General features: G+C 43.9%; 1 protein-coding gene across 22 annotated transcripts in view; it reads right to left on the reverse strand.

Annotated features, from left to right (window-relative positions):
* Positions 1-289: 289 nt before the first annotated feature.
* The window catches only part of LOC311004370 (abl interactor 2-like), a gene marked incomplete at both ends in the record, with an annotated part of 40,046 nt that continues 13,836 nt past the window's right edge, over positions 290-26,499 (reverse strand). For 2 of the 22 annotated variants that reach the window (XM_083996416.1, XM_083996407.1), the window contains 8 exons: positions 290-465; positions 1,884-2,066; positions 2,145-2,225; positions 3,536-3,700; positions 7,099-7,223; positions 9,139-9,276; positions 16,186-16,289; positions 18,054-18,230. In XM_083996416.1, the coding sequence (XP_083852542.1) occupies positions 290-465; positions 1,884-2,066; positions 2,145-2,225; positions 3,536-3,700; positions 7,099-7,223; positions 9,139-9,276; positions 16,186-16,289; positions 18,054-18,230 (1,149 nt within the window). Of the gene's footprint in view, positions 466-1,883; positions 2,067-2,144; positions 2,226-3,529; positions 3,701-7,098; positions 7,254-9,138; positions 9,277-16,185; positions 16,290-17,341; positions 17,360-18,053; positions 18,231-26,499 lie in introns of all 22 variants that reach the window. The other 20 variants (XM_083996415.1, XM_083996406.1, XM_083996400.1 and 17 more) reach the window with 18 other exon arrangements.

Here is a 26,499-nt window from a genome sequence, read left to right on the forward strand (position 1 = left end):
ATCACTCCTTCACACCGAACACGTCCACTGAGTCAACACGGAGCAAAGGATTGTGGGTAAACTGAGTTATTTATGAATGAATGAGAATCACAAGCAACACATCGTCAGCTGACCTCCTCGGCTCCCCTGATTGGTCGGTGGAGGAAACAGACACAGGAAGTCTTTCCCTTTAAGCTCAAAACAAACACACCTCCTCCTCCTCCCCCTCCTCCTCCTCTCCTCTTCCTCCTCTTCCTCTTCCTCCTCCTCCTCCCCCTCTTCCTCCTCCTCCTCCTCCTCCTCCTCCTCCTCAGTCGGCGTAGTGCATGATGGACTCGACGTAGTTGCCGGGGAACAGCCCCGTGGTGGCGTTCATGACTCCCTCGTACCAGCCGTCCTCGTTCTTCTTCACCACGTAGATGATGGAGCCCTCCTGGAACGACAGCTCGTCCTCTTTGTCGGCCGCGTAGTCGTAGATGGCCACCACTAGGGGGCGCACAACACACACCGTATTGATTATTGATCAGAGCTGTGGAAACGACCTCATACTGACACGGTATTGATCAGTGATCGATCTGTCATGTGTCGTGTGGTGTATAGAACGAATCACCTTGTTGTTTACGACTACTTCCGGGTAGAAAACCAGCATGAGAACAATAGTGACGGACGAGAGTTTCACTATAGAGAGCCTAAGCGGAAGCAGGAAGTAACGGTCACCATGGGACCTCAACTCTGAAAAACTCGCCATTCAAATGAATGAGACTGAAAATTTTATTTCGTGATCCGTTTGAATTGTGCCATGAGAAAAAAATATGTCCTCTACCTGTTTAAAACATCACGTTTCATCCCGAGAAATCAGCAGTTTGTTGTAAAGCTATTGTAGAATAAAATTCAGAAGAATCTGTAAGCAGAAAGACTACAGGTCGCGTAGGTGACGTCACACACCAAATGCCGCCCTTTACCGTGTCAGTTGGTGACGTATTTTCTGTGGGACACAGATCTGTAGTCCGTAGAGCGGTCTTTACACAAAATACATTCTTCTGTTGCCGTTTTATGATAAACGGCTGATTTCTCTTCATGAAACGTGATGTTTTAAACAGGTAGAGGACATATTTTTTTCTCATGGCGCAATTCAATCGGATCACGAAATAAAATTTTCAGTCTCATTCATTTGAATGGCGAGTTTTTCAGAGTTGAGGTCCCATGGCGCCGTTACTTCCTGCTTCCGCTTAGGCTCTCTATATTTATCTAATTTTTCATGTCACTATATCACCGTTTAGACTAATCTGATGTTTGTAAAGTCTATAAAACCAATGATTGGACAAACATTACTATTTCTGTGTGCACATTTCTGTAATTAGTCATGGTTATCATAGATTAGCTGGGCTAACGGTTAGCTACCTGTTTAACTTTAATAACTCAGTGACTCAATAAACGGTCCATGAAAAACTATTTTCTCCAGCGGATATCTGAGTTCCAACATGACTGAGCTAACTGGAGTAGTTTCATGTCGTGTCCGACAACGGGAGGGTTTTAACAGCTGACGTCCTGCTGTTAGCTTAGCTACCGCCGTTAGCTTAGTTGCTGTTAGCTTAGCCGTTAGCTGTCCCTGTCAACTGAGCCACTGATGCTTTCTAGACACCGTGATTCCCCCAAACTGAATAAATACAAGACATAGCAACACAAAACACACACACAGAAATAGTAATGTTTCTTCAATCATTTCAGATTTGTCTAAACGGTGATAGGGCGTGAAAAATAAGAGCTAAACTCTCGTTCGTTACTATTGATCTCATTCAAATTACGTGCTGGTTTTCTACCCGGAAGTAGAATGTAAACAACAAGGAGATTCTGTCTATTTCATGTGTTACATGTTGTATATCATGTGTTGTGTGTTGTGTGACCTTTCTCCATGTAGGTCCGTGGCGCCCAGGCCGGGTCCTCCTCGGCGTACGGGTCGTTGTACTCGACCACGGCCGACTCCTCCTCTGCTCCGTCCTCCTGAGGAGTGGGCGGGGTCGGCTCCTCCTCAGCTTCTGATTGGCCGTCAGCAGCAGCCAGGTGAGGAGGGGGAGGGGCATCTGAAACTGGAGGTGGAGACGATGTGAAGACGACACACAAACAGACACACACAGACACACACACTGAACATGTTGTTAACTCACTGGACTCTTGAACTCGAGCCACGAAGCCCATGAGAGGAAGCTGAGGGGTGAACTGGAGGAGGGAGGGGGGAGGGGGGGAGGCTGAAACACACACACAGACACACACACACCAGTTAATTAACATAATAATCAATATATTTAAGGGATATGCCAAAAAATTTTTTTTTCGTGTCTTGCCTCACTCCCGAGTCCATGACCAGCAGATAGACACCATCCTTTCAACTGTGCGTGCAGTAACAATGGAGATAGAGCCGTATCGCCCGTAATTAGCTTAGCTCAAACACTGGAAGTGTATGGGTAGTGTTAGCCTGCCTCCACCTAAAGTCGCTAATTAGTTTAGCTCAAACGCTGGAAGTGTATGGGTAGTGTTAGCCTGCCTCCACCTAAAGTCGCTAATTAGCTTAGCTCAAACGCTGGAAGTGTATGGGTAGTGTTAGCCTGCCTCCACCTAAAGTCGCTAATTAGCTTAGCTCAAACGCTGGAAGTGTATGGGTAGTGTTAGCCTGCCTCCACCTAAAGTCGCTAATTAGCTTAGCTCAAACACTGGAAGTGTATGGGTAGTGTTAGCCTGCCTCCACCTAAAGCTGCTAATTAGCTTAGCTCAAACACTGGAAGTGTATGGGTAGTGTTAGCCTACCTCCACCTAAAGTCATCAGAGAAACTCTTCAGCAACTCTAAACGGAAACCGGCGGGCCGATCTTCGTCTCAGAGTTGACAAAACTCTCCGGTAAGGCATCTTGAGCGGTCAAATGCCGCTAACGGGACGAGATCGGTCAAAACGGAGGGTTCAAGCAAAGACGGTTTATTTTGGTTCAAGCTAGCTACATCGAGGGTAGGTTAGCTTCCTATTTCAAAGTAAAAGCACAAATTCTATCGTCATGGTTTTCTGTATGTAAAAGGCAACGGGTGTTTTATTTTGTGAAAGTAACCGGAAGTGCGTTGGTCACAACAGCTAGCTTGAGTAGCGCCAAATTCGTCCGAACAAAAATTGTAAACAGCTGGTATTTAGACAAATTAACGACACACTGCTGATCTAAACGGCTACTTTCTCGTTTAGAGCTAAAATGAAATCAGCTTCTGACTGCTGATTTCGGCTCGGGTAAGAGGCAGGCTAACACTACCTATACACTTCCAGCGTTTGAGCTAAGCTAATTAGCGACTTTAGGTGGAGGCAGGCTAACACTACCCATACACTTCCAGTGTTTGAGCTAAGCTAATTAGCGGTGCGCCAGCTCTGCCCGTATTTCCCTTGTTACTGCACGCACAGTCGAAAGGATGGTGTCTATCTGCACGGTCATGGAGTGAGGCAAGACACAATTTTTTTTTTTTTTGGCGTATCCCTTTAACATATTAACTGACATAATCCTCAGGTTTAAGACTGCAACACCTACCTGGACTCTGGTTGTAGTAGGGCCCTCCGTTCACCTGGTTCTGCGCTGTGATTGGCTGACCGGTCACAGAGGGCGGGCGGCGGTACGGCAGAGACCCGCCCACTTGCGGAGTCTGTTGCCGTGGCTGCGGGCGGTTCATACTGTAGAACTGAGGGACGATTGGTCCTGACGAGGAGGAGGAGGAGGAGGGGGCGGAGCCAGAGACACAGCACATGGTTACATCCTCTACAATGATCAATCAAAGATCACAATTAATATCTCCATGGAGATGACGGAGGACACAGACATGGGGGTTTGTGTGTGTGTGGGGGGGGGGCAGCGAGCAGGGTCGGGGGAGGGTGTTAGCGCCACATTATGTAATAATGTTATAAATTTTCACCTCATGATCTAATAACGCTGCATTTTGTGATAATGTGCCACATTTTCTTTGCCTCTGTCCATTCACACTTTAACCTAGATAGATAGATAGATAGATAGATAGATAGATAGATAGATAGATAGATAGATAGATAGATAGAGCTGGTTCTAGAGTCTGTGTGTGTGTGTGACTGACTTGACACATGTTATGAGCTGCATCCTGTGTCAGTCTGATTTAGCTGTGTCTGTGTTTATAAACATGTTAACGAGCGCCAGGTGGATTGTTTATGAAGTTAACGAGCTCTGGCCTGAGGCTCAGAGGTTACCACGGCAACTTGAGTTGGTTGCCAATGACGATAGGGGCCCCCCAGGCTGAGGCAGACAGAAACATCGAGGAAAAGAGCGATTTTCTGCCTCTGCACTGGTCTCACATTTAGGCTTATTCTGACAAAACGGTAACTCCTATCAGAACAAAACACAGATCAACGGTGCTGTAAGGACTTTCTGAAAAATTTGGTACAATTTGGTGTTTCTACAGTAAATATTTTGCGGAAACATGCGATTTTAAAACAGGGGTCCGTTCTGCTTCTCTCAGAAAATCTTTGTATTGGAGTCAATGAGGAGCAGAGACAGACGTGGCCGCACTCAGAGGCTGATAATTCAAATTCTGTAAGTCTCTCTGATATTTTGAGCACATGGTGAGTGACAGAACAAGTTTGTCTACAAATTCGGAAAAAATCATGTGTGTAGAGTGTAAATTGTGTCTGGGAGCAGTGTGGAAAGAGAAAAGTTTCAGACAATTTCAGACAACTTCTCCCACTCTAAGCGATGATGTCACCCACTCTGACACGAACATTCCGTCCAATACACACCCATTATAATCTCATAATTTCTCCAAAACTGATCATGGTCATTGATCAGGGATTGATCAAAAACTATATGACCTATCAAAACGTGGAGTAATACGCCAATACACAAGACTTGTGTCTACTGTTTAAAGTTTAAATGGAGTCTCTAGGTGAAAGTATGCCTGAGCAGTAGACGTTTGAAAAACTCCAATGATAATGCAAAATTTTTGAGCAGTTTTCTGTTAAGAAAAGTCATAGCATCCCGATCAAGATCACCAAATTATTAAATTCTTTTCATTAAAAAAGTGCAACACCTGCATTTTGTAATAACTCGGTGCATTATTTAACAACTTATTATAAAATGCAGCAAAGTTTATTACACATTGTCTTCAAGAATTTTATAACAAAATGTGGCAGATTATTGCATCATGAGGTAAACGTTTATTATATTATTGTATTATTCACTGTATTTGTATTATTGCACTTATTGTATTCAATATCTTTTATCCTTCTTTAGCCTGACCAGGGACAAAGACTGCAAATTAGCTGAAGCTAGACGTCTTGTATGCATCGCATTTTTCATTCTTTGTGGCAATGTTGTATGTATCGCCCCTGTTAAATAAACATTAAAATAAAAATAAAATAAATATTACGTAATGCGGCGCTACAGGGTGGCGAAGGAGGCGGAGCTACTGCGAGAAACTCACCTTCAGTAGGTGATGAAGAGGAGGAGGAGGAGGAGAGAGGAGGAGGAGCAGGAGGAAGGAGAGGAGATGCTTCTCCAGGACACACATCCGATTGGAGGTCAGACACGTTGGGGGCGGAGTTAGAGGGCGAGGAGGAGGTGTCGGGTTGGGTGTTGGTGTCGGGGGGTGCGTTTGATTGCGTGTTTGCCTGCGGGGCGGAGTCAGTGGGGTGTGAGGGGGAGTGCGGTGCCAGGGGTGCGTTTGGGTGCGTTAAGGTGGCGGTGGAGGAGGAGGAGGAGAAGGAGGAGGGAGTGGGGGAGGGGGAGGGGGAGGAGTTAGGGGCGGTGGAGGAGGAGCTAGTCGGTCCGGTCGTCGGGGAAACTTCAGGAAGAGAAGAAGGAGAAGAAGGAGGGAGGAGGAGGAGGAGGTGAGAGGAGGAGGGACAGGTGTTCCTGACAGACTGCAGCACTTTACTAATGTCGCTACGACCTCTCATTTCATTTTAGCACAACAACTCCCAACAAGAAATGGTGTTCTGGTCTCTGCATCGTTGCACTCCATCCCATTTACTCACCTCTGACAGCTGATTCAAACCCCAACAACAACTCTTATGAGCACTGCAACACTTTACTTGAGCACTTTAGCACTTTATTACACTGTATTGTCTTTGGTTTCGTTGTGTTTCTCAGTCCATCTTAGCACAACTCCAACAAGAAACCCTGGTCTTTGCATTGCTGCACCTCCATCTCCTTATCCATCGCTGACAGTTCATCTCACCCAAGTAAGCCTCCTGTTTACAAGTTATACCTACTCTTCAGGTATTGCTTCATCTTCAGTAATATTTGTTCAACAAATGCTTTCAAGCTTTTAATAACATATTTAGTAGACTTAAATGTACATTTTTTCACACTAATCTTCAAAAATTCTAACAATTTTTGAAACATTTCATAGAAAATCAATATCCTTCTTATAAGTTCTAATCTTTTCTCACCTATTTCAGATTTCAACCCTTCAACTGTTACACTTTAAATATGCAGGAATTCTACATGTTCCTCAAACTTTTTTAACATTTCTACTGTTACATGTTCTACTTTTAGCCTTCTATATTATTCTACTTTTACTCTTCAGTTATTGTTTTATCTATATTAGTAATGGCTCAACAGCCAGCTGTTTTCAAGCTATCAGTTTTAAATATATGAGTAGACTTCGGCCTTTCAATTTCTTCATACTAATCTTCAACAATTCAAGTAATTTCCAACCATTTCATACAACCTCCTTCTTACATGTTTAACTCCTCAGATATTGTTTCATCTTTTCAAGATTTCTTCAGCAGTTTCTTCACTTAATTCAGCATCGTTTCAACAATTTATTCAGCTTCAAGCTTTCAGCATTCACCCGTATTTCCTTCAGGAAATACATTCTCTAGTCCTGTTTTTTTGTGTGTGTATGTATTACTGTCTATCTGTTGTTTTAGTTTTTAGTAGCGTCATGTTAATTGTCTCTTATTTAGTGTCATTGTCTGCTGGTTTCTGTTTGGATACGTTCTATTCGTGTGCTGATTTTTGTGTTTAACACTGGTACTTAGTCTTTTACAGTTATATTTATTAATGTGCACTGTCCTCTCCAAATAAATAAATAAACAAACAAACAGGTGTGTGTGTGTGTGTGTTACCTGGGAAGGTGGAGGGGGGGGAGGGCGTCGGCACAGCGATGGGAATCCCCACACACCCACTGCCGCTGTTTTCTCTGCTGCTGCTGCGACTGCTGCTGCTGGGATGACTCCCCCCGCTGCTGCCACTGGAGCAACAAACGACACAAAGACATGAGCTGATTGGCTGATCGATCTGAGCTCTGATTGGCTGAGGAGGAGCGAGGCGGCCGGAGGAGATGAAAACAGACTGAAGACGAGTTAAAGCAGCAGGAGGTGAGACGTGATGATGAAGCTCGGTGAGACTCTCACCTCCTCACAGAACAAAGCATGGAAACACTGACATGTTTCTGTCAATGGAAAGTTACGTCAGCTTTTATTTTGAAAGGGAGAGAGAGAGGATGAGGAGGATGAAGAGGCTGAAAGCTGGAAGCTGAGTTGAGGATGAAGAGGAGTTAAATGTGTGAGTCGTCTGGGTTCGATCAGCAGGAGCTCAGGTGGTTTATCATCAAACATAAACAGAAATATAACGTAATGATCAGCCAGTTTAGAAATGTAGAAAACGTTTTGGTTTTGACTCTTTAACTCATCGAGTGTCGCACTGTTTTCCAAAGCTTTAATCCTGGTGCCAGCTATTTAGACCATTGTTGACGGTTTTTGTAGAGCCGTAGCGTATTCTATATTATAGCTATGGACACGTACTGTGGCTCGTTTGAAAGGTGAAACTTTCTGCTTCCAATGGGGACAAACTGTTTATTTCTACGTGCCTCCGTTCCTGAGCAGTCCCAAGTTAAACATTGGCCAGTTTTCATCAAAACCCCTGTTTGTTTTCTAGAAATGGAGATATAATGTAGCGTCTTTTATGAAATATGAGCTGTTTGTGGCTGTCGCTCTTCTGACACTTACATTTCTGGGTCAAATGGCTCATGTAAGATAAATATATACAACATAAATAGATAAATATTATATATTTGTGTATATTTCTACTGATAGACTGGATGGGACCGAGACCACTTTTGGAGCCTGGCGGGTGAAAGCGGAGCGGCTGAGCTCCAGTCAAACTCTTTGTTCTCTGATATTTTGCACAAAAAAACACACAAACGACGTCAGGATTGAAGCTGAACGTGTTCTCTAACTAGTGGTACCAAGCTGTAACAGTAGATTTAAAGATATGGGCTGTTTTATTCAGTATGTTTGGTGCAGACAGTTGCATGCGCTACTGATTCGACCCGATGCAGCAAACAGCAAAAGCTGAATTATGATAAAATGTCCAGATCGAGAGTTTTTGATCGTCATCTATTTCAGTTCTGTTCATCATAAAGTTCCCAAATTCACACATAAGGTGTGTTAGAGGGTCTATTTTCATCATAAAAATAAAAAAAAATTAGTTTTTGGCACTCAATGAGTTAGTAAGAAGTGGAGGAGGAGGAGCTGTCAGGTCGACAACAACCTGGTCACATGTTTCACACTGAACTGAGTCCCAGCTGATGAACCAGAGGAAACACTGAAGCAGCAGCAGCAGCAGAAGCTGAGGAAGATGAGGTGAAGCTCAGACGGAGCAGCTACATCAGGTGAGTCACACACAGAGCTTCAGATGTTCAATCACTTCCATTGAAATTGAAAATGAAATATATTATTTATTTACATTTTGGAAATTGTCTTACGGAAGAGTTTTTTAATTGTTTTGGATTCTCCGACAAACAGATAAATCAGATAATAAAACAACTGAAAGGATTTTTAAATCACAGAAAGTGATTAATATCTGCTTCACTTCGTTGATGCTTCTCTCCTGTGTCTGAAGCCCAGTTGACTTCACCGAATCACCTTTGACCTTTTTGTCTTTCGTGTGTTTCAGTTCGCTGCTCTGAGTCGTGAGCCGTCACCGTGGTAACGACCAGACACCGAGGAGCCGTTCAGCATCACTCAGGTTCGTTGCTGCTGAACGCCTCCCGTTACACAAACACAAAGAGTTAATGGTGTTAATGAGGAGCTGTGGCCCCGCCCCCGTCACCATGGTTACGCCCCGCCCAGCCGACCTGCAGCGGTGGCGGCGGCGGCGGCTACCTGTAGGTGCGCGGCCGGTGGTTGAGCGTGGCGGTGCGACCCGGACTGGGCATGGTGTTCCTGGTGGGACTGGAGACGTAGTCGTTGGGAACCACCGGGGGGCGCACCGGCTCCAGAGTCCTGTAGGGGGAGTTCTTCCTGTTCATGCACAGAGGAGGGGGGGGGGGGGCTGTTAGAGGAGGGACACAGGTACAGGTGCTTGGGGGGGCGGAGCCTGATGTGACGTCCACACACCTGAGAGAGGAAACGCTGCTGACTCAGGTTAATGACGCTGTGGATTAAGGCTCATTTATGCTCCACTTACGGACGTTGAAGAATTGCCCAACCACGATATCCGCTGGAGAAAATATTTTTTTCATGGGCCGTTTATTGAGTTATTGTTTATTGACACTGCTAACGGCTAACAGCTAACAGTTAGCCCAGCTAATCTAAGGTGTTTGTTCAACAATTGACCTATGGCTAAGCCACGCCCCCAAACGTGATGAGCCAATCACAGCCCATACACTCGGACATTCTCTGCTTCCACGTCCATTGAAATGCGTTGCAGTTGGTCAGTTTTCGTTCGTTTTTATATGTTTTTTCTTGACATTTTAAGTTTTAAAGGGTCAAACGGTGTTCATGGGGTAGCCTACAAATACTGGTCTGTGCACCGCCATCTTTGACCGCTGTCTACGGCAACTCCACTTGGACAAACTTCATTAGGGCGCTGCCCGATTTGCGTACAAGCGGAAGTCTGCTTAAAGTTCTGTACATTTTAAATACTGTACTGTGAAAACAATTTTTTTTTTTTAAGTGACAGTCTGTTTAACTGACATGTTGTAGCCTAGCTACCACGGACGTCCGTCACCAGACAGCCGTGTTGTGGTAGTTGTGATTGTTTGTGGTTGTCATGGTGATGAGGCCGGAGAGAAAAGACGAGAGTAAACACTAAAAGTCGCCTCTGTTCCTGTTTTCTGAGCATCAACATCCAAACCACCACAACCAACCCTCAGTTTACATTACTAAGAAAGATAAAGTGTCTGTGGCGACGCACACAGGGCAGTGATCCTAAGTCAATTCAACTAAGTTTGTCCAAGTGGAGTTGCCGTACGTAGCTGTCACAAATCGGGCAGCGACACGATCACATGACCGATGGAGACACGTCGTCTTCATCAGGTATGAGTGAAGTGTGTGTGTGTGTGAGAGCGGCCACAGGAGGGCGCTGCTGCTCTGACTGAGGCCTGAACAGCAGCGTGTGTGTGTGTGTGTGTGTGTGTGTGTGTGTGTGTGTGTGTGTGTGTCTGTGTGTGTGTGTGAGAGCAAGTGTGTGTTAAGGTCATTTCAAAGGTTAGAGAGTATTTTTAGAGAATAACTCCTTCAGGGTTAAAACAGAACAACATCATCATCATCATCATCATCATCATCATCACAATGACGACCAGGTGAATCTCTAAATATGTTTTATTAATTTTTATATGTAAATATTTGCATTTACATAGAGAGAGGGGTAGAAAGTAAGAAAGAAGTAAAAAGACAGAGAAAGGGGGTAGTAAGAAAGAAAGAAAGAAAAAAAGAAGTAAAAAGACAGAGAAAGGAGCGTAGTAAGAAAGAAAGAAAGAAAGAAAGAAAGAAAGAAAGAACGAAAAAAATAAAGTAAAAAGTCAGAGAAAGGGGGTAGTAAGAAAGAAAGAAAGAACGAAAAAAAGAAGTAAAAAGTCAGAGAAAGGGGGTAGTAAGAAAGAAAGAAAGAAAGAAAGAAAGAAAGAACAATAGAAAGAGACACAGAGAGAGGGGGAGAAAGAAAGAGAGAGGGGGTAGATAGATAGATAGATAGATAGATAGATAGATAGATAGATAGATAGATAGATAGATAGATAGATAGATAGATAGATAGATAGATAGATAGATAGATAGATAGATAGATAGATAGATAGATCTATTTATAAACGATAACTCCTCCAAGGTTAGAACAAGACATCATCATCATCATCATCATCATCATCACCATCATCATCATCACCATCACCATGACAACAGGTGACAACAGGTTAATAATTCTCTCCACATGTTATAATTCATCGTAAGCAGGTGAAACTGTGAAATACGATTTTTAAAGCAGACACTCGAACGCATCATCGGTGAAATCAACCGATTCTCTCACATGTAACTAAACACAACGGGGAACGGCAGAAACAGGCCGAGTGTGTGTCTGTGTGTGTGTGTGTGTGTGTTACAGCGTGATGCCAACTCACTGCTGTGTGTGTGTTCCTCATCTCTGCATGTGTGTGTGTGTGTGTGTGTGTGTGTGTGTGTGTGTGTGTGTGTGTGTGTGTGTGTGTGTGTGTGTGTGGTGACAGATGGACTCGGCTTCTGTTCCCTCCTTCAGACAAACTCAGCCCCTTTTTCTGTTTTTTTTTTTTACTTTTCACACTGATCAGACAAACACACACAGACACACACACAGACACACACACACACACACACACACACACACACACACACACACACACACACACACACACACACACACACACACACACACAGCCTGTGTCGTGTCTGAAGAGAAGCTGAATTAATCTCCATGAATCTGCAGCACAGAGAGAGAAAACGTCTCAATATTCATGTGTTCATAGTTTCTGTTGTTGAATTATTGTGTTATTGATTTTAAGTCTCCAAATCGGCTCTCAGTCGGCTACATGATAGATATTAAAGGGACAGTTCAACATTTAGTCAGATTCTCCTCTCACCATAATCCCTATAGTCATAGCAGTAGGTTCGTTACCTTTAATTGTCGGTGCAAGCTGTTTGTGACCCGATCCATCAAAATGAGTCACAGTGACCCAAATTTCAAAGTTGAGATTTTGGTATCAATGGAAAGATTAGAAAATAAGCTTTAAAATGATACCCTAGTCAAAGTCATACATTTGATGGTTTTCTAGATGTGGCCATTTGAATTACGATCTCCTACTCTCTTATTCTGTTCTAAAACCTGAGAAATTTGCAGTTAAAGTTTTTGCCAGTGACTCTGGCATCTGTTCCTGTACCACGTGATTACACGCACCCTTTACGGTCCCTTGTTGTCATAGAGACACCATTCAATGACCCTCAGAAAGCAGCGAATCTCACAATTCAGATGCAGTTTACAGCTCGTCTCTGTCATGAACGGTTCAGAAGTTAAGTCATGTTTTGTTGATGTTTTGTAAAACATGTGCAAGCGTTGTGTCGATTGCTATGTACGGTTTAGCATCGTTGCTACGTTCGGTTTAGCATCGTTGCTACGTTCGGTTTAGCATCGTTGCTACGTTCGGTTTAGCATCGTTGCTACGTTCGGTTTAGCATCGTTGCTACGTTCGGTTTAGCATCGTTGCTACGTTCGGTTTAGCATCGTTGCTACGTTCGGTTTAGCATTGATGCTACGTTCGGTTTAGCATCGTTGCTACGTTCGGTTTAGCATCGATGCTACGTTCGGTTTAGCATCGTTGCTACGTTCGGTTTAGCATCGATGCTACGCTCTGTTAGCGTCGATGCTACTCGGTTTAGCATCTGTTTCTGTACCCGTCCCTCTCGTCATAGAGGCACCATTCAATGACCGTCTGAAAAGCAGAGAATCCCACGATTCAGACGCAGTTTACAGCTCGTCTCTATCATGAACGGTTCAGAAGTTAAGTCATGTTTTGTTGATGTTTTGTAAAACATGTGCAAGCGTTGTGTCGATTGCTATGTACGGTTTAGCATCGTTGCTACGTTCGGTTTAGCATCGTTGCTACGTTCGGTTTAGCATCGTTGCTACGTTCGGTTTAGCATCGTTGCTACGTTCGGTTTAGCATCGTTGCTACGTTCGGTTTAGCATCGTTGCTACGTTCGGTTTAGCATCGTTGCTACGTTCGGTTTAGCATCGATGCTACGTTCGGTTTAGCATCGTTGCTACGTTCGGTTTAGCATCGATGCTACGTTCGGTTTAGCATCGTTGCTACGTTCGGTTTAGCATCGATGCTACGTTCGGTTTAGCATCGTTGCTACGTTCGGTTTAGCATCGATGCTACGCTCTGTTAGCGTCGATGCTACTCGGTTTAGCATCTGTTTCTGTACCCGTCCCTCTCGTCATAGAGGCACCATTCAATGACCGTCTGAAAAGCAGAGAATCCCACGATTCAGACGCAGTTTACAGCTCGTCTCTATCATGAACGGTTCAGGAGATATTTCATGTTTTGCAGCAAAGCAACGCTCATTTTCAGAGGGTTTAAGTTGCAGGTCGACTTTAATCATCATTTACGTGCCTTTTCTCAATTATCTGGACTTGGTTTCCCTCATCAAACTCATCAAATACACAATCCAACAACTCCACAACGCTCTGGTGGACAAGTTGTGAGCTGCACATTCACCACGCTATGAGATAATAACACAACGTTACCACAGAGTTGTTTTAGAGGGAAATGCAGCCGGAACTACATTCCACACACGGCTGCTGGTGGGCGGAGGGATTTCAGAAGAGAAAGTAGTTCAGAGTATCTGCTTCACGTGTTGTAATGTTACATAATGTTACATGATTATCTCATAGCTCTTTTAAAGAACTTTAAATCTTAATCTTGGATTTTCACTGTAAATCCTCTTAATTGTTTTAATACAAATCAATTTTATATAATATTTTTCATGTGCTTTCTTTTATTTGTATGTTTAATGTTTCCAATTTTTACTAATTTGGGTTTTATTCTCATTTTTGTATTTATTTATGTTTTTATGGTTTTTTCCCCGTTTTCAGTTCTTACTGTTAAATGTTTAAGCTGTATAAATAAAGCTGCCTTTCCATCTGTACCTGACTCTGAGGTTGTTCATAGTTTGAGCTCGTTAGCTCAGAGCAGAACACAGAGGAACTGACTCATCACATATCTTTATATATTTATAAAACGTAAAGGTGAAACCTGGCGATCTGATTGGTTGTTAGCCGTGGTATAGAGGGTATGCACATGACGTCACGGTACTCGGAAGTCGCTGAGGAACGTCCACTGAGTGGCAAAAAGACGAGTGGCAGAGCCGCCAAAGTTTAAAAACGAGCAAGTAACGAAGCGATTTTCTCCGACTTTCTCTTCTCTGACATGTCTAGCATTGCCAGCATGTAAAGCAGCATGGCCTAACAGAGCTGCTAAAAATCTTGAGGATACGTCTCACTCTGACCGAGTTACATTCAATAACCTGTTCTTAATGACCGAACGTAAATTAACTGGAGCGGTCATTTTTTTCGATCGATCAGCTGTGTTTACAGTTTCAGGCGTCATAGTTCTGATGTTTAGACAGATAAATTAGTCCTCCAACACATCCTACAGTTTGACTGGTCAGAGTTTTTCAGAATAAAAGCAGCTCGTGTTTTAGTGTTGGGAGTCACTGTCAGGACGACAGTAACAGCTGTAATCTCGTCCCTCTGCACAGTAACAGCAGCCTGTCAGTCACTCTGCAGGTACCGCGGTCACTCTGTGTGTTACAGGAAGTGTCCGTGCAGCAGACGGTTTTGGGGAGCTGGTTGTCGATTCCTTTTGACATCAATTTGTTTTGATATAAGATATTTTATCCAGTTTATGAGTCCACCGCTATCCGCCAGCATGTTGAGGAACGCTTGTTTTGCCACTCAGTCCGATCGAACAGGGCATTGCCGAGGGCAACGTGACGTAAACGCATACCCTCTATAATGAGCATATACCACGGCTACTATTCTAAAGCCTTATCACAGCGTAGGCTATCACTCCGCCTCAGGCACGTATGACTGGTATGAATGGAAGTTGTTGTCATGTATCTATGACAACGGACTGTTGCAGTCTGTAGCAAAAGACAGCTGATGTTTTTACGATGTTAAAAAACGGACTAAAGTAGTGTAATTGACATGTTGAAGGTGAACTTTGACCTCCAGAGAGTTAACAATGGTAGAGGGGACTGAGCAGTGACAGAGCTACTTGGAGCTAACGTCTGGACAGCTGGGAACAGCTTTTTCACAGTGAGGCTATTTTATTGGAAAATAAAATAGCCTCACCTCCGCTTCGCGTCGGGCCGAACAACGCCCCTTAGCCGTGGTATAATGAGCATATACCACGGCCTGTCGTGATATATTGCTTAAATACGACCTCCCCTACCCATAGACGGTCTCTCCATCACCTCGCTCATTAATGTGTCACTGTGTACTGTCTCTCCCTCGTCTCCCCCTGTATGTCTCTACCCTGTTTCTTTTGTGTCCTTGTAAGCGTCTTTGGGTTATTGAAAAGCGCTATATAAATTAAATGAATTATTATTTTTATTATTATTAAATATACGTATCTATCTATATCATATATATATATACACTGTAATATCTGCTGCGTAATAAACCTGATGAATCAATAACAGAAATGATTAGTTGTGATTTCCAGAAGTTGTAGTTTCAGGCTCAGAGAGAATCAAACTGAGCATCATCTTCTGAGCCAAAACACTGAACTATTCATGTGACCTTTGACCTCAGCATGACAGATAGAGAGAGAGAGAGAGAGAGAGAGAGAGAGAGAGAGAGGTGAAAGGGAGGAGAGAACAGGACAATAAGAGGACGAGGAGCAGAGATGCAGCTGGATGACCTAGATGTTAGAGAGGAGAGAACAACAAGCTGACGTTATTCCTCTGAGCACTGTGTGTGTGTGTGTGTGTGTGTGATGTCATCCCCCTCTGCCGGGTCAAATCTGTAATAAGCTCGCCGCAGGATGCTCCACGAGACACACACACACACACACACACACACACACACACACACACACACACACACACACACACACACACACACACACACACACACACACACACACACACACACACACACACACACACACACACACACACTCACACACACACTTACACACACACTTAGACACACACACTTAGACACACACACACACTTTCTAAGTCGGTGCACAGCGACACATTTCCAAGAAACAAAAAAACAACAGACAAAAACACAGGGTCACGTCAGGTGAGAGACGCTGTGTGTGTGTGTGTGTGTGTGGTGTGTGTGGTGTGTGTGTGTGTGTGTGTGTGTGTGTGTGTGTGTTAGTTACACACCCTAAGATGCCCTTGCCCGCCCTCGGAGGACTGGGGGGTTTCTGGGTGGGGGGGTTGGACCGGGACAGACTTCCTCCCAGCTTCATGTTCTGCTGCCCGTTCACCTGTGGACACACAGTTATTATCATATCAGTAATAATCAATACACAGAACAACGCCGTGAGTCTGTCACTGAGGGGGCGTTGTCATGGTTACCTATCACCTAGACCAGCAGTTCTGAAACACTTCTTTACATCAAAGACCCTAAAGTGACACAAATTCGACCACGTACGGACCCCCATTGGACACAATTTTGAAACAAACACCGGAAATACACAAATATTATTTCCTCTGAGACTGAAGAATGTTACTTTTTCAGTCAATGTACGTTCAAATTAAGGCCATTGGCGTGAATTTTTGAAAAAATATTAGCGACATTTCTGGAAAAAAGTGGTAAGATTTCTAGAAAAAAAAACGTTTAAAAATTTTGAGTTTTGAAAATTATTTTTTTTTTTTTAATTTCTAGAAAAAAGTTTTTAAAGTCGTAAAATAAAAATAAAAAATAAAAATAAAAAAAATCTAGAAAAAAGTGATACAATTTCTCAAAAAAAAAGTAAAAATAAATTTGAGTTTCGAAAATTAAAAAAAAAAATGTTAAATTTCTAGAAAAAAGTTTTTAAAGTCGTAAAATTTAAAAAAAGAAAAAAAAAAAAGGTAAAGAAAAATTCTAGAAAAAAGTGTTAAATTTTGACGAAAAGTTGGAGACCCCCTTGAACCCTCTCAAGGACCCCTGGGGGTCCACTGACCTAGACAACCATCCAGTTGGTCACATGACCACAGGTCTATAATCTCTATATTTAACTGACACTCCAATAATGGAGTCAATAATTACTTTTTTTTTTTTAACTTTTTGCATTAATGAGTTACTTAGTTAATTAAAACTGTTTCGTTCCATCTTCTGAATAAACTGAATCATCATCAAACAGAAAAAGACAATAATAAGTAAACTCCTCTCTGATTGGTCCGTTGGTATCTGATACCAATAATCAACAGCAGTTAAAGCTTTTGATCATTTTTATTGATCCACGGTGTGTTGTGTGTGTGCGATTATTCGGCTGACACCTTCACAGTGGTGCACAGGTGCATTGTGGGTAGTCGTGCTGTGTGTCGTCCTTACCTTGAACCTCAACAACCACTGAAGCAGCAGAGAAGCAGAAGGAGGGAAGAGAAAAGGTGAAGAGAGGTTAGTGTCGGTGTAAACAGAGAGACAGAGAGAGAAGAGAAGAGAAGACGCAGCTCAATGTGGAAAATGTCAAGTTGTCCTTCAAACATAAAACACAGTGAGTACACAAACACACACACACACACAAACACAAACACACACAGGTAGATCCCTCTGTAGATAATCTTGTCCATCGTCTTGTCATGTGACAGAGAGTGAAAACACCTGTAACCATTAGGGGTGGGAGAAAGAATCGATTCACATAAATAGCGCAATATCTTTTTTGACGATTTTTAAATGGATTTAGTTTTTTCAAAAATCGATTTTTTTATTTTATTTTATTTATTTATTTATTTTTGAATTTTTTGAAATATTGTGCAATGTGCATTTGTTCGCCTTTTTTACATACAGAGAGTCCAGGTTTTGAAAAGGGTTTAAGTTCACTTTATAATGGAGTATGTTAATTTATAGGCTCCTACAGTATTTGTGTGCAGATAATGTGCAATGATAAATGCTAAAGACTAAAAATCAAAAGAATCGGCAATATCGTAGAATCGCAATTTAAATCCAATCGCCATCCAAAAAATCGTAGAAGAATCGAATCAGGAGAAAAGCATATCGTCCCAGCCCTAGTAACCATAGTGACCAGTGCGCTGTGACTCAGCACCTTGACTCCGTGGCCGGTGTCGTCCAGCACGTTGTAGTCGATGGGCTTCCTGACGTAGCGGACCGGCCTCTCTGGGTTGGACGGAGCCACGATCTTGTGAGAGCGCGACGTGTTCTTGTTGGTCGTCAGGACGCCGATCTCCCTCCTCGCCACCTTCTCCTTGTGGATGTCAACGGTCTGAGGAGACAGGGGACACATAGAGGTTAAAGACTAGAGGCTAAAGACTAGAGGTTAAAGACTAGAGGCTAAAGACTAGAGGTTAAAGACTAGAGGCTAAAGACTAGAGGTTAAAGACTAGAGGCTAAAGACTAGAGGCTAAAGACTAGAGGCTACAGACTAGAGGCTAAAGACTAGAGGCTAAAGACTAGAGGCTAAAGACTAGAGGCTACAGACTAGAGGCTAAAGACTAGAGGCTAAAGACTAGAGGCTACAGACTAGAGGCTAAAGACTAGAGGTTAAAGACTAGAGGCTAAAGACTAGAGGCTAAAGACTAGAGGCTAAAGACTAGAGGTTAAAGACTAGAGGCTAAAGACTAGAGGCTAAAGACTAGAGGCTACAGACTAGAGGCTAAAGACTAGAGGCTAAAGACTAGAGGCTACAGACTAGAGGCTAAAGACTAGAGGCTAAAGACTAGAGGCTAAAGACTAGAGGCTTAAAACTAGAGGCTAAAGACTAGAGGCTAAAGACTAGAGGTTAAAGACTAGAGGCTAAAGACTAGAGGCTAAAGACTAGAGGTTAAAGACTAGAGGCTTAAGACTAGAGGTTAAAGTCTAGAGGCTTAAAACTAGAGGCTAAAGACTAGAGGCTAAAGACTAGAGGCTTAAGACTAGAGGTTAAAGTCTAGAGGCTTAAAACTAGAGGCTAAAGACTAGAGGCTAAAGACTAGAGGCTTAAGACTAGAGGCTTAAGACTAGAGGCTTAAGACTAGAGGTTAAAGTCTAGAGGCTTAAAACTAGAGGCTAAAGACTAGAGGCTAAAGGCTAGAGGCTTAAAACTAGAGGCTAAAGACTAGAGGCTACAGGCTAGAGGCTACAGGCTAGAGGCTAAAGACTAGAGGCTAGAGGCTACAGACTCGAGGCTAAAGGCTAAAGACTAGAGGCTACAGACCAGAGGTTACAGACTAGAGGCTAAAGATTAGAGGTTACAGACTAGAGGCTAAAGATTAGAGGTTACAGGCTAGAGGCTAAAGACTAGAGGTTACAGACTAGAGGCTAAAGGCTAGAGGCTACAGACTCGAGGCTAAAGGCTAAAGACTAGAGGCTACAGACCAGAGGTTACAGACTAGAGGCTAAAGGCTAAAGGCTAGAGGCTAAAGACTAAAGACTAGAGGCGACAGACCAGAGGTTACAGACTAGAGGCTACAGACTCGAGGCTAAAGGCTAAAGGCTAGAGGTGAAAGACTAGAGGCTAAAGACTAGAGGTTAAAGACTAGAGGTTACAGACTAGAGGCTAAAGGCTAGAGGCTAAAGACTAGAGGTTACAGACTAGAGGCTAAAGGCTAGAGGCTAAAGACTAGAGGTTACAGACTAGAGGCTAAAGACTAGAGGTTACAGACTAGAGGCTAAAGGCTAGAGGTTACAGACTAGAGGCTAAAGGCTAGAGGCTAAAGACTAGAGGTTACAGACTAGAGGCTAAAGACTAGAGGCTACAGGCTAGAGGCTAAAGACTAGAGGTTACAGACTAGAGGCTAAAGACTAGAGGCTAAAGGCTAGAGGCTTAAAACTAGAGGCTAAAAACTAGAGGCTAAAGACTAGAGGCTACAGGCTAGAGGCTAAAGATTAGAGGTTACAGACTAGAGGCTAAAGGCTAAAGACTAGAGGCTACAGACCAGAGGTTACAGACTAGAGGCTAAAGGCTAAAGACTAAAGACTAGAGGCGACAGACCAGAGGTTACAGACTAGAGGCTACAGACTAGAGGCTACAGACTCGAGGCTAAAGGCTAAAGGCTAGAGGTGAAAGACTAGAGGCTAAAGACTAGAGGTTAAAGACTAGAGGTTACAGACTAGAGGCTAAAGGCTAGAGGCTAAAGACTAGAGGTTACAGACTAGAGGCTTAAGACTAGAGGTTAAAGTCTAGAGGCTTAAAACTAGAGGCTAAAGACTAGAGGCTAAAGACTAGAGGCTTAAGACTAGAGGCTTAAGACTAGAGGCTTAAGACTAGAGGTTAAAGTCTAGAGGCTTAAAACTAGAGGCTAAAGACTAGAGGCTAAAGACTAGAGGCTTAAGACTAGAGGTTAAAGTCTAGAGGCTTAAAACTAGAGGCTAAAGACTAGAGGCTAAAGGCTAGAGGCTTAAAACTAGAGGCTAAAGACAGCGCCGTAACGTAACCGTGCGGGGCCCCCCCGCGGCCGTCCGCCGCGGATGACGGCGCCGATGACGGGGGGGGGGGGGGGGGGGGGGGGTTGACGGCGGCGACAACACAGCAGAGCAATCCTGCCTAGGAACTATCCATGAAATATCAAACAAAGAGGAGAAGAGGAGAACTATGGACTGTGGAAGCTTCAATGGCCATAATACAGAAGTTATCATGACGTGAGTCAACCATATGTTGCGGTGTAAAAAAAAAAAAAAAAAAAAAAAAAAAGGTTGATTCGGTGGAAACCCGGCTTAACGGGCGGGGGCGGGGCCCCCACGGCATGCGGGGGCCCCCCCGCCTCGCAGGGGCTGCGGGGGTATACTTTACGGCCCAGGCTAAAGACCAGAGGCTACAGGCTAGAGGCTACAGGCTAGAGGCTAAAGACTAGAGGCTAGAGGCTACAGACTCGAGGCTAAAGGCTAAAGACTAGAGGCTACAGACCAGAGGTTACAGACTAGAGGCTAAAGATTAGAGGTTACAGACTAGAGGCTAAAGATTAGAGGTTACAGGCTAGAGGCTAAAGACTAGAGGTTACAGACTAGAGGCTAAAGGCTAGAGGCTACAGACTCGAGGCTAAAGGCTAAAGACTAGAGGCTACAGACCAGAGGTTACAGACTAAAGGCTAAAGGCTAGAGGCTAAAGACTAAAGACTAGAGGCGACAGACCAGAGGTTACAGACTAGAGGCTACAGACTCGAGGCTAAAGGCTAAAGGCTAGAGGTGAAAGACTAGAGGCTAAAGACTAGAGGTTAAAGACTAGAGGTTACAGACTAGAGGTTAAAGGCTAGAGGCTAAAGACTAGAGGTTACAGACTAGAGGCTAAAGGCTAGAGGCTAAAGACTAGAGGTTACAGACTAGAGGCTAAAGACTAGAGGCTACAGGCTAGAGGCTAAAGACTAGAGGTTACAGACTAGAGGCTAAAGGCTAGAGGTTACAGACTAGAGGCTAAAGGCTAGAGGCTAAAGACTAGAGGTTTCAGACTAGAGGCTAAAGACTAGAGGCTACAGGCTAGAGGCTAAAGACTAGAGGTTACAGACTAGAGGCTAAAGACTAGAGGCTAAAGGCTAGAGGCTTAAAACTAGAGGCTAAAAACTAGAGGCTAAAGACTAGAGGCTACAGGCTAGAGGCTAAAGATTAGAGGTTACAGACTAGAGGCTAAAGGCTAAAGACTAGAGGCTACAGACCAGAGGTTACAGACTAGAGGCTAAAGGCTAAAGACTAAAGACTAGAGGCGACAGACCAGAGGTTACAGACTAGAGGCTACAGACTAGAGGCTACAGACTCGAGGCTAAAGGCTAAAGGCTAGAGGTGAAAGACTAGAGGCTAAAGACTAGAGGTTAAAGACTAGAGGTTACAGACTAGAGGCTAAAGGCTAGAGGCTAAAGACTAGAGGTTACAGACTAGAGGCTAAAGACTAGAGGCTACAGGCTAGAGGCTAAAGACTAGAGGTTACAGACTAGAGGCTAAAGGCTAGAGGCTAAAGGCTAAAGGCTAGAGGTGAAAGACTAGAGGATAAAGACTAGAGGTTAAAGACTAGAGGTTACAGACTAGAGGCTAAAGGCTAGAGGCTAAAGACTAGAGGTTACAGACTAGAGGCTAAAGACTAGAGGCTACAGGCTAGAGGCTAAAGACTAGAGGTTACAGACTAGAGGCTAAAGGCTAGAGGCTAAAGACTAGAGGTTACAGACTAGAGGCTAAAGACTAGAGGCTACAGACTAGAGGCTAAAGACTAGAGGTTACAGACTATAGGCTAAAGACTAGAGGCTACAGGCTAGAGGCTAAAGACTAGAGGTTACAGACTAGAGGCTAGAGGCTAAAGACTAGAGGCTACAGACCAGAGGTTACAGACTAGAGGCTAGAGGCTAAAGACTAGAGGCTACAGACCAGAGGTTACAGACTAGAGGCTAAAGACTAAAGACTAGAGGCTACAGACCAGAGGTTACAGACTAGAGGCTAAAGACTAAAGACTAGAGGCTACAGACCAGAGGTTACAGACTAGAGGCTAAAGACTAAAGACTAGAGGCTACAGACCAGAGGTTACAGACTCGAGGCTAAAGGCTAGAGGCTACAGACTAGACGCTAAAGACTAGAGGTTAAAGACTAAAGACTAGAGGCTGAAGGTTAAAGACTAAAAACTAAAGACTAGAGGCTAAAACTAGAGGTTAAAGACTGAAGACTAGAGGCTAAAGACTAGAGGTTAAAGACTAAAGACTAGAGGCTAAAGACTAGAAACTAAAGACTAGAGGCTAAAGACTATAGGCTAAAGACTAGAGGCTAAAGACTATAGGTTAAAGACTAGAGGCTAAAGACTAGAGGCTAAAGGCTAAAAACCAGATGCTAAAGACCAGAGGTTAAAGACTAGAGGCTACAGGCTAGAGGCTAAAGACTAGAGGTTACAGACTAGAGGCTAAAGACTAGAGGCTAAAGGCTAGAGGCTTAAAACTAGAGGCTAAAAACTAGAGGCTAAAGACTAGAGGCTACAGGCTAGAGGCTAAAGATTAGAGGTTACAGACTAGAGGCTAAAGACTAGAGGCTACAGACCAGAGGTTACAGACTAGAGGCTAAAGGCTAGAGGCTAAAGACTAAAGACTAGAGGCGACAGACCAGAGGTTACAGACTAGAGGCTACAGACTAGAGGCTACAGACTCGAGGCTAAAGGCTAAAGGCTAGAGGTGAAAGACTAGAGGCTAAAGACTAGAGGTTAAAGACTAGAGGTTACAGACTAGAGGCTAAAGGCTAGAGGCTAAAGACTAGAGGTTACAGACTAGAGGCTAAAGACTAGAGGCTACAGGCTAGAGGCTAAAGACTAGAGGTTACAGACTAGAGGCTAAAGGCTAGAGGCTAAAGGCTAGAGGTGAAAGACTAGAGGATAAAGACTAGAGGTTAAAGACTAGAGGCTAAAGGCTAGAGGCTAAAGACTAGAGGTTACAGACTAGAGGCTAAAGACTAGAGGCTACAGGCTAGAGGCTAAAGACTAGAGGTTACAGACTAGAGGCTAAAGGCTAGAGGCTAAAGACTAGAGGTTACAGACTAGAGGCTAAAGACTAGAGGCTACAGACTAGAGGCTAAAGACTAGAGGTTACAGACTATAGGCTAAAGACTAGAGGCTACAGGCTAGAGGCTAAAGACTAGAGGTTACAGACTAGAGGCTAAAGGCTAGAGGCTAAAGACTAGAGGTTACAGACTAGAGGCTAAAGGCTAGAGGCTACAGGCTAGAGGCTAAAGACTAGAGGTTACAGACTAGAGGCTAAAGGCTAGAGGTTACAGACTAGAGGCTAAAGGCTAGAGGCTAAAGACTAGAGGTTTCAGACTAGAGGCTAAGGACTAGAGGCTACAGGCTAGAGGCTAAAGACTAGAGGTTACAGACTAGAGGCTAAAGACTAGAGGCTAAAGGCTAGAGGCTTAAAACTAGAGGCTAAAAACTAGAGGCTAAAGACTAGAGGCTACAGGCTAGAGGCTAAAGATTAGAGGTTACAGACTAGAGGCTAAAGGCTAAAGACTAGAGGCTACAGACCAGAGGTTACAGACTAGAGGCTAAAGGCTAAAGACTAGAGGCGACAGACCAGAGGTTACAGACTAGAGGCTACAGACTAGCGGCTACAGACTCGAGGCTAAAGGCTAAAGGCTAGAGGCTACAGACTAGAGGCTAAAGACTAGAGGTTAAAGACTAGAGGTTACAGACTAGAGGCTAAAGGCTAGAGGCTAAAGACTAGAGGTTACAGACTAGAGGCTAAAGACTAGAGGCTACAGGCTAGAGGCTAAAGACTAGAGGTTACAGACTAGAGGCTAAAGGCTAGAGGCTAAAGGCTAAAGGCTAGAGGTGAAAGACTAGAGGATAAAGACTAGAGGTTAAAGACTAGAGGTTACAGACTAGAGGCTAAAGGCTAGAGGCTAAAGACTAGAGGTTACAGACTAGAGGCTAAAGACTAGAGGCTACAGGCTAGAGGCTAAAGACTAGAGGTTACAGACTAGAGGCTAAAGGCTAGAGGCTAAAGACTAGAGGTTACAGACTAGAGGCTAAAGACTAGAGGCTACAGACTAGAGGCTAAAGACTAGAGGTTACAGACTATAGGCTAAAGACTAGAGGCTACAGGCTAGAGGCTAAAGACTAGAGGTTACAGACTAGAGGCTAGAGGCTAAAGACTAGAGGCTACAGACCAGAGGTTACAGACTAGAGGCTAGAGGCTAAAGACTAGAGGCTACAGACCAGAGGTTACAGACTAGAGGCTAAAGACTAAAGACTAGAGGCTACAGACCAGAGGTTACAGACTAGAGGCTAAAGACTAAAGACTAGAGGCTACAGACTAGAGGCTACAGACCAGAGGTTACAGACTAGAGGCTAAAGACTAGAGGCTACAGACTAGAGGCTACAGACTAGAGGCTACAGACCAGAGGTTACAGACTCGAGGCTATAGGCTAGAGGCTACAGACTAGACGCTAAAGACTAGAGGTTAAAGACTAAAGACTAGAGGCTGAAGGTTAAAGACTAAAAACTAAAGACTAGAGGCTAAAACTAGAGGTTAAAGACTGAAGACTAGAGGCTAAAGACTAGAGGTTAAAGACTAAAGACTAGAGGCTAAAGACTAGAAACTAAAGACTAGAGGCTAAAGACTAGAGGCTAAAGGCAAAAAACCAGATGCTAAAGACTAGAGGTTAAAGACTAGAGGTTAAAGACTAGAGGCTAAAGACTAGAGGCTAAAGGCTAAAAACCAGATGCTAAAGACCAGAGGTTAAAGACTAGAGGCTAGATGCTAAAGACTAGAAGTTAAAAACAGAGGTCTCAGCTCCACACAGGCCCCTCCTCTTTGTCCATGTTTGGATTAGCTGGTAGAAAGGGGGCGGAGTCTGGTGCTGCCAGGATGACACCTGTGGGCGGAGTCACACAGGTGACGTCCATCTTTATGACGACTAATCTGACTGCTGTTGTGTCGTTTATCATCACTAACGACCTTCACAGGAGAGAAGTTAAACTTGAGCTGAAACATCTGAACTGATCATCTGTTTAAATGAGATGAGCTTCAGCTACGGACGCATTGAAATCCACCACACAGACCCTGAGTGTGTGTGTGTGTGTGTGTGTGTGTGTGTGTGTGTGTGTGTGTGTGTGTGTGTGTGTGTTGTCTGATGACTGGAGGATAAAACAGTGTGTCAGTGAGGCGTTCGCCCACACAGCAGCTGTGAGTGTGTGTGTCCCTGTGAACACGCAGCGGTAATTATGATGTGCACTCACAGGCAGCTCGTTATCCCAGCATGCACTGCGTCGTTCGTCCTACTGATGATACTGATGATTCACAGCAGCAACTGTAGCTGCCGCTGCGTTCAAGGGCCTCGGAAACTGTCTGTGAATATGAAAACTGTGGCTGCAGCAGCGGAGTGAGGAGTGTGTGTGAGACTGTGATCTCACACACACACACACACACACACACACACACACACACACACACACACACACACACACACACACACACACACACACACACACACACACACACACACACACACACACACACACACACACACACAGATGGCTCAGTCTCCTCACACTGAATCTAAATGGTGTGTGTGACGTCTGACTCTGCTGATGTTTCACCTGTGTCTGGACACACCTCTCTCCGTGTTACCATGGTAACTACAGAGGTTGAGAGGTGGAGGCTGCATGTGGTCCAACTAAGGTGTCTTCTCACACTGTTACTTCATGTAAGTGTGATCACATTTTGTTTAACACTGAAAATGTGACTTTAAAAAGGGATAGTTCAACATTTTCTGCAAATTGGCCCCATCGCCATAATCCCTATAGTCATAGCAGTAGGGTCGTTACCTTTAATTGTCGGTGCAAGCTGTTTTTAGAACGGCGGAGCAGAGCCGTGAGCTGCTCAGAGCTACGCTACGGAGGCTCATTATGGGATTTCTTGGTTTCCCTCATCAAACTCATCAAATACACAATCCAACAACTCCACAACACTCTGGTGGACAAGTTGTGACCTGCACATTCACCACGCTATGAGATAATAACACAACGTTACCAGACAGAGTTGTTTTAGAGGGAAATTCATGCAAAACCGCTGATGCGCGTTGCCTTCAGGGACAGTTTT

The sequence above is a fragment of the Trachurus trachurus genome (assembly GCF_905171665.1).
Source record: "Trachurus trachurus genome assembly, chromosome: 21".
Taxonomy (NCBI): Eukaryota; Metazoa; Chordata; class Actinopteri; order Carangiformes; family Carangidae; genus Trachurus; species Trachurus trachurus.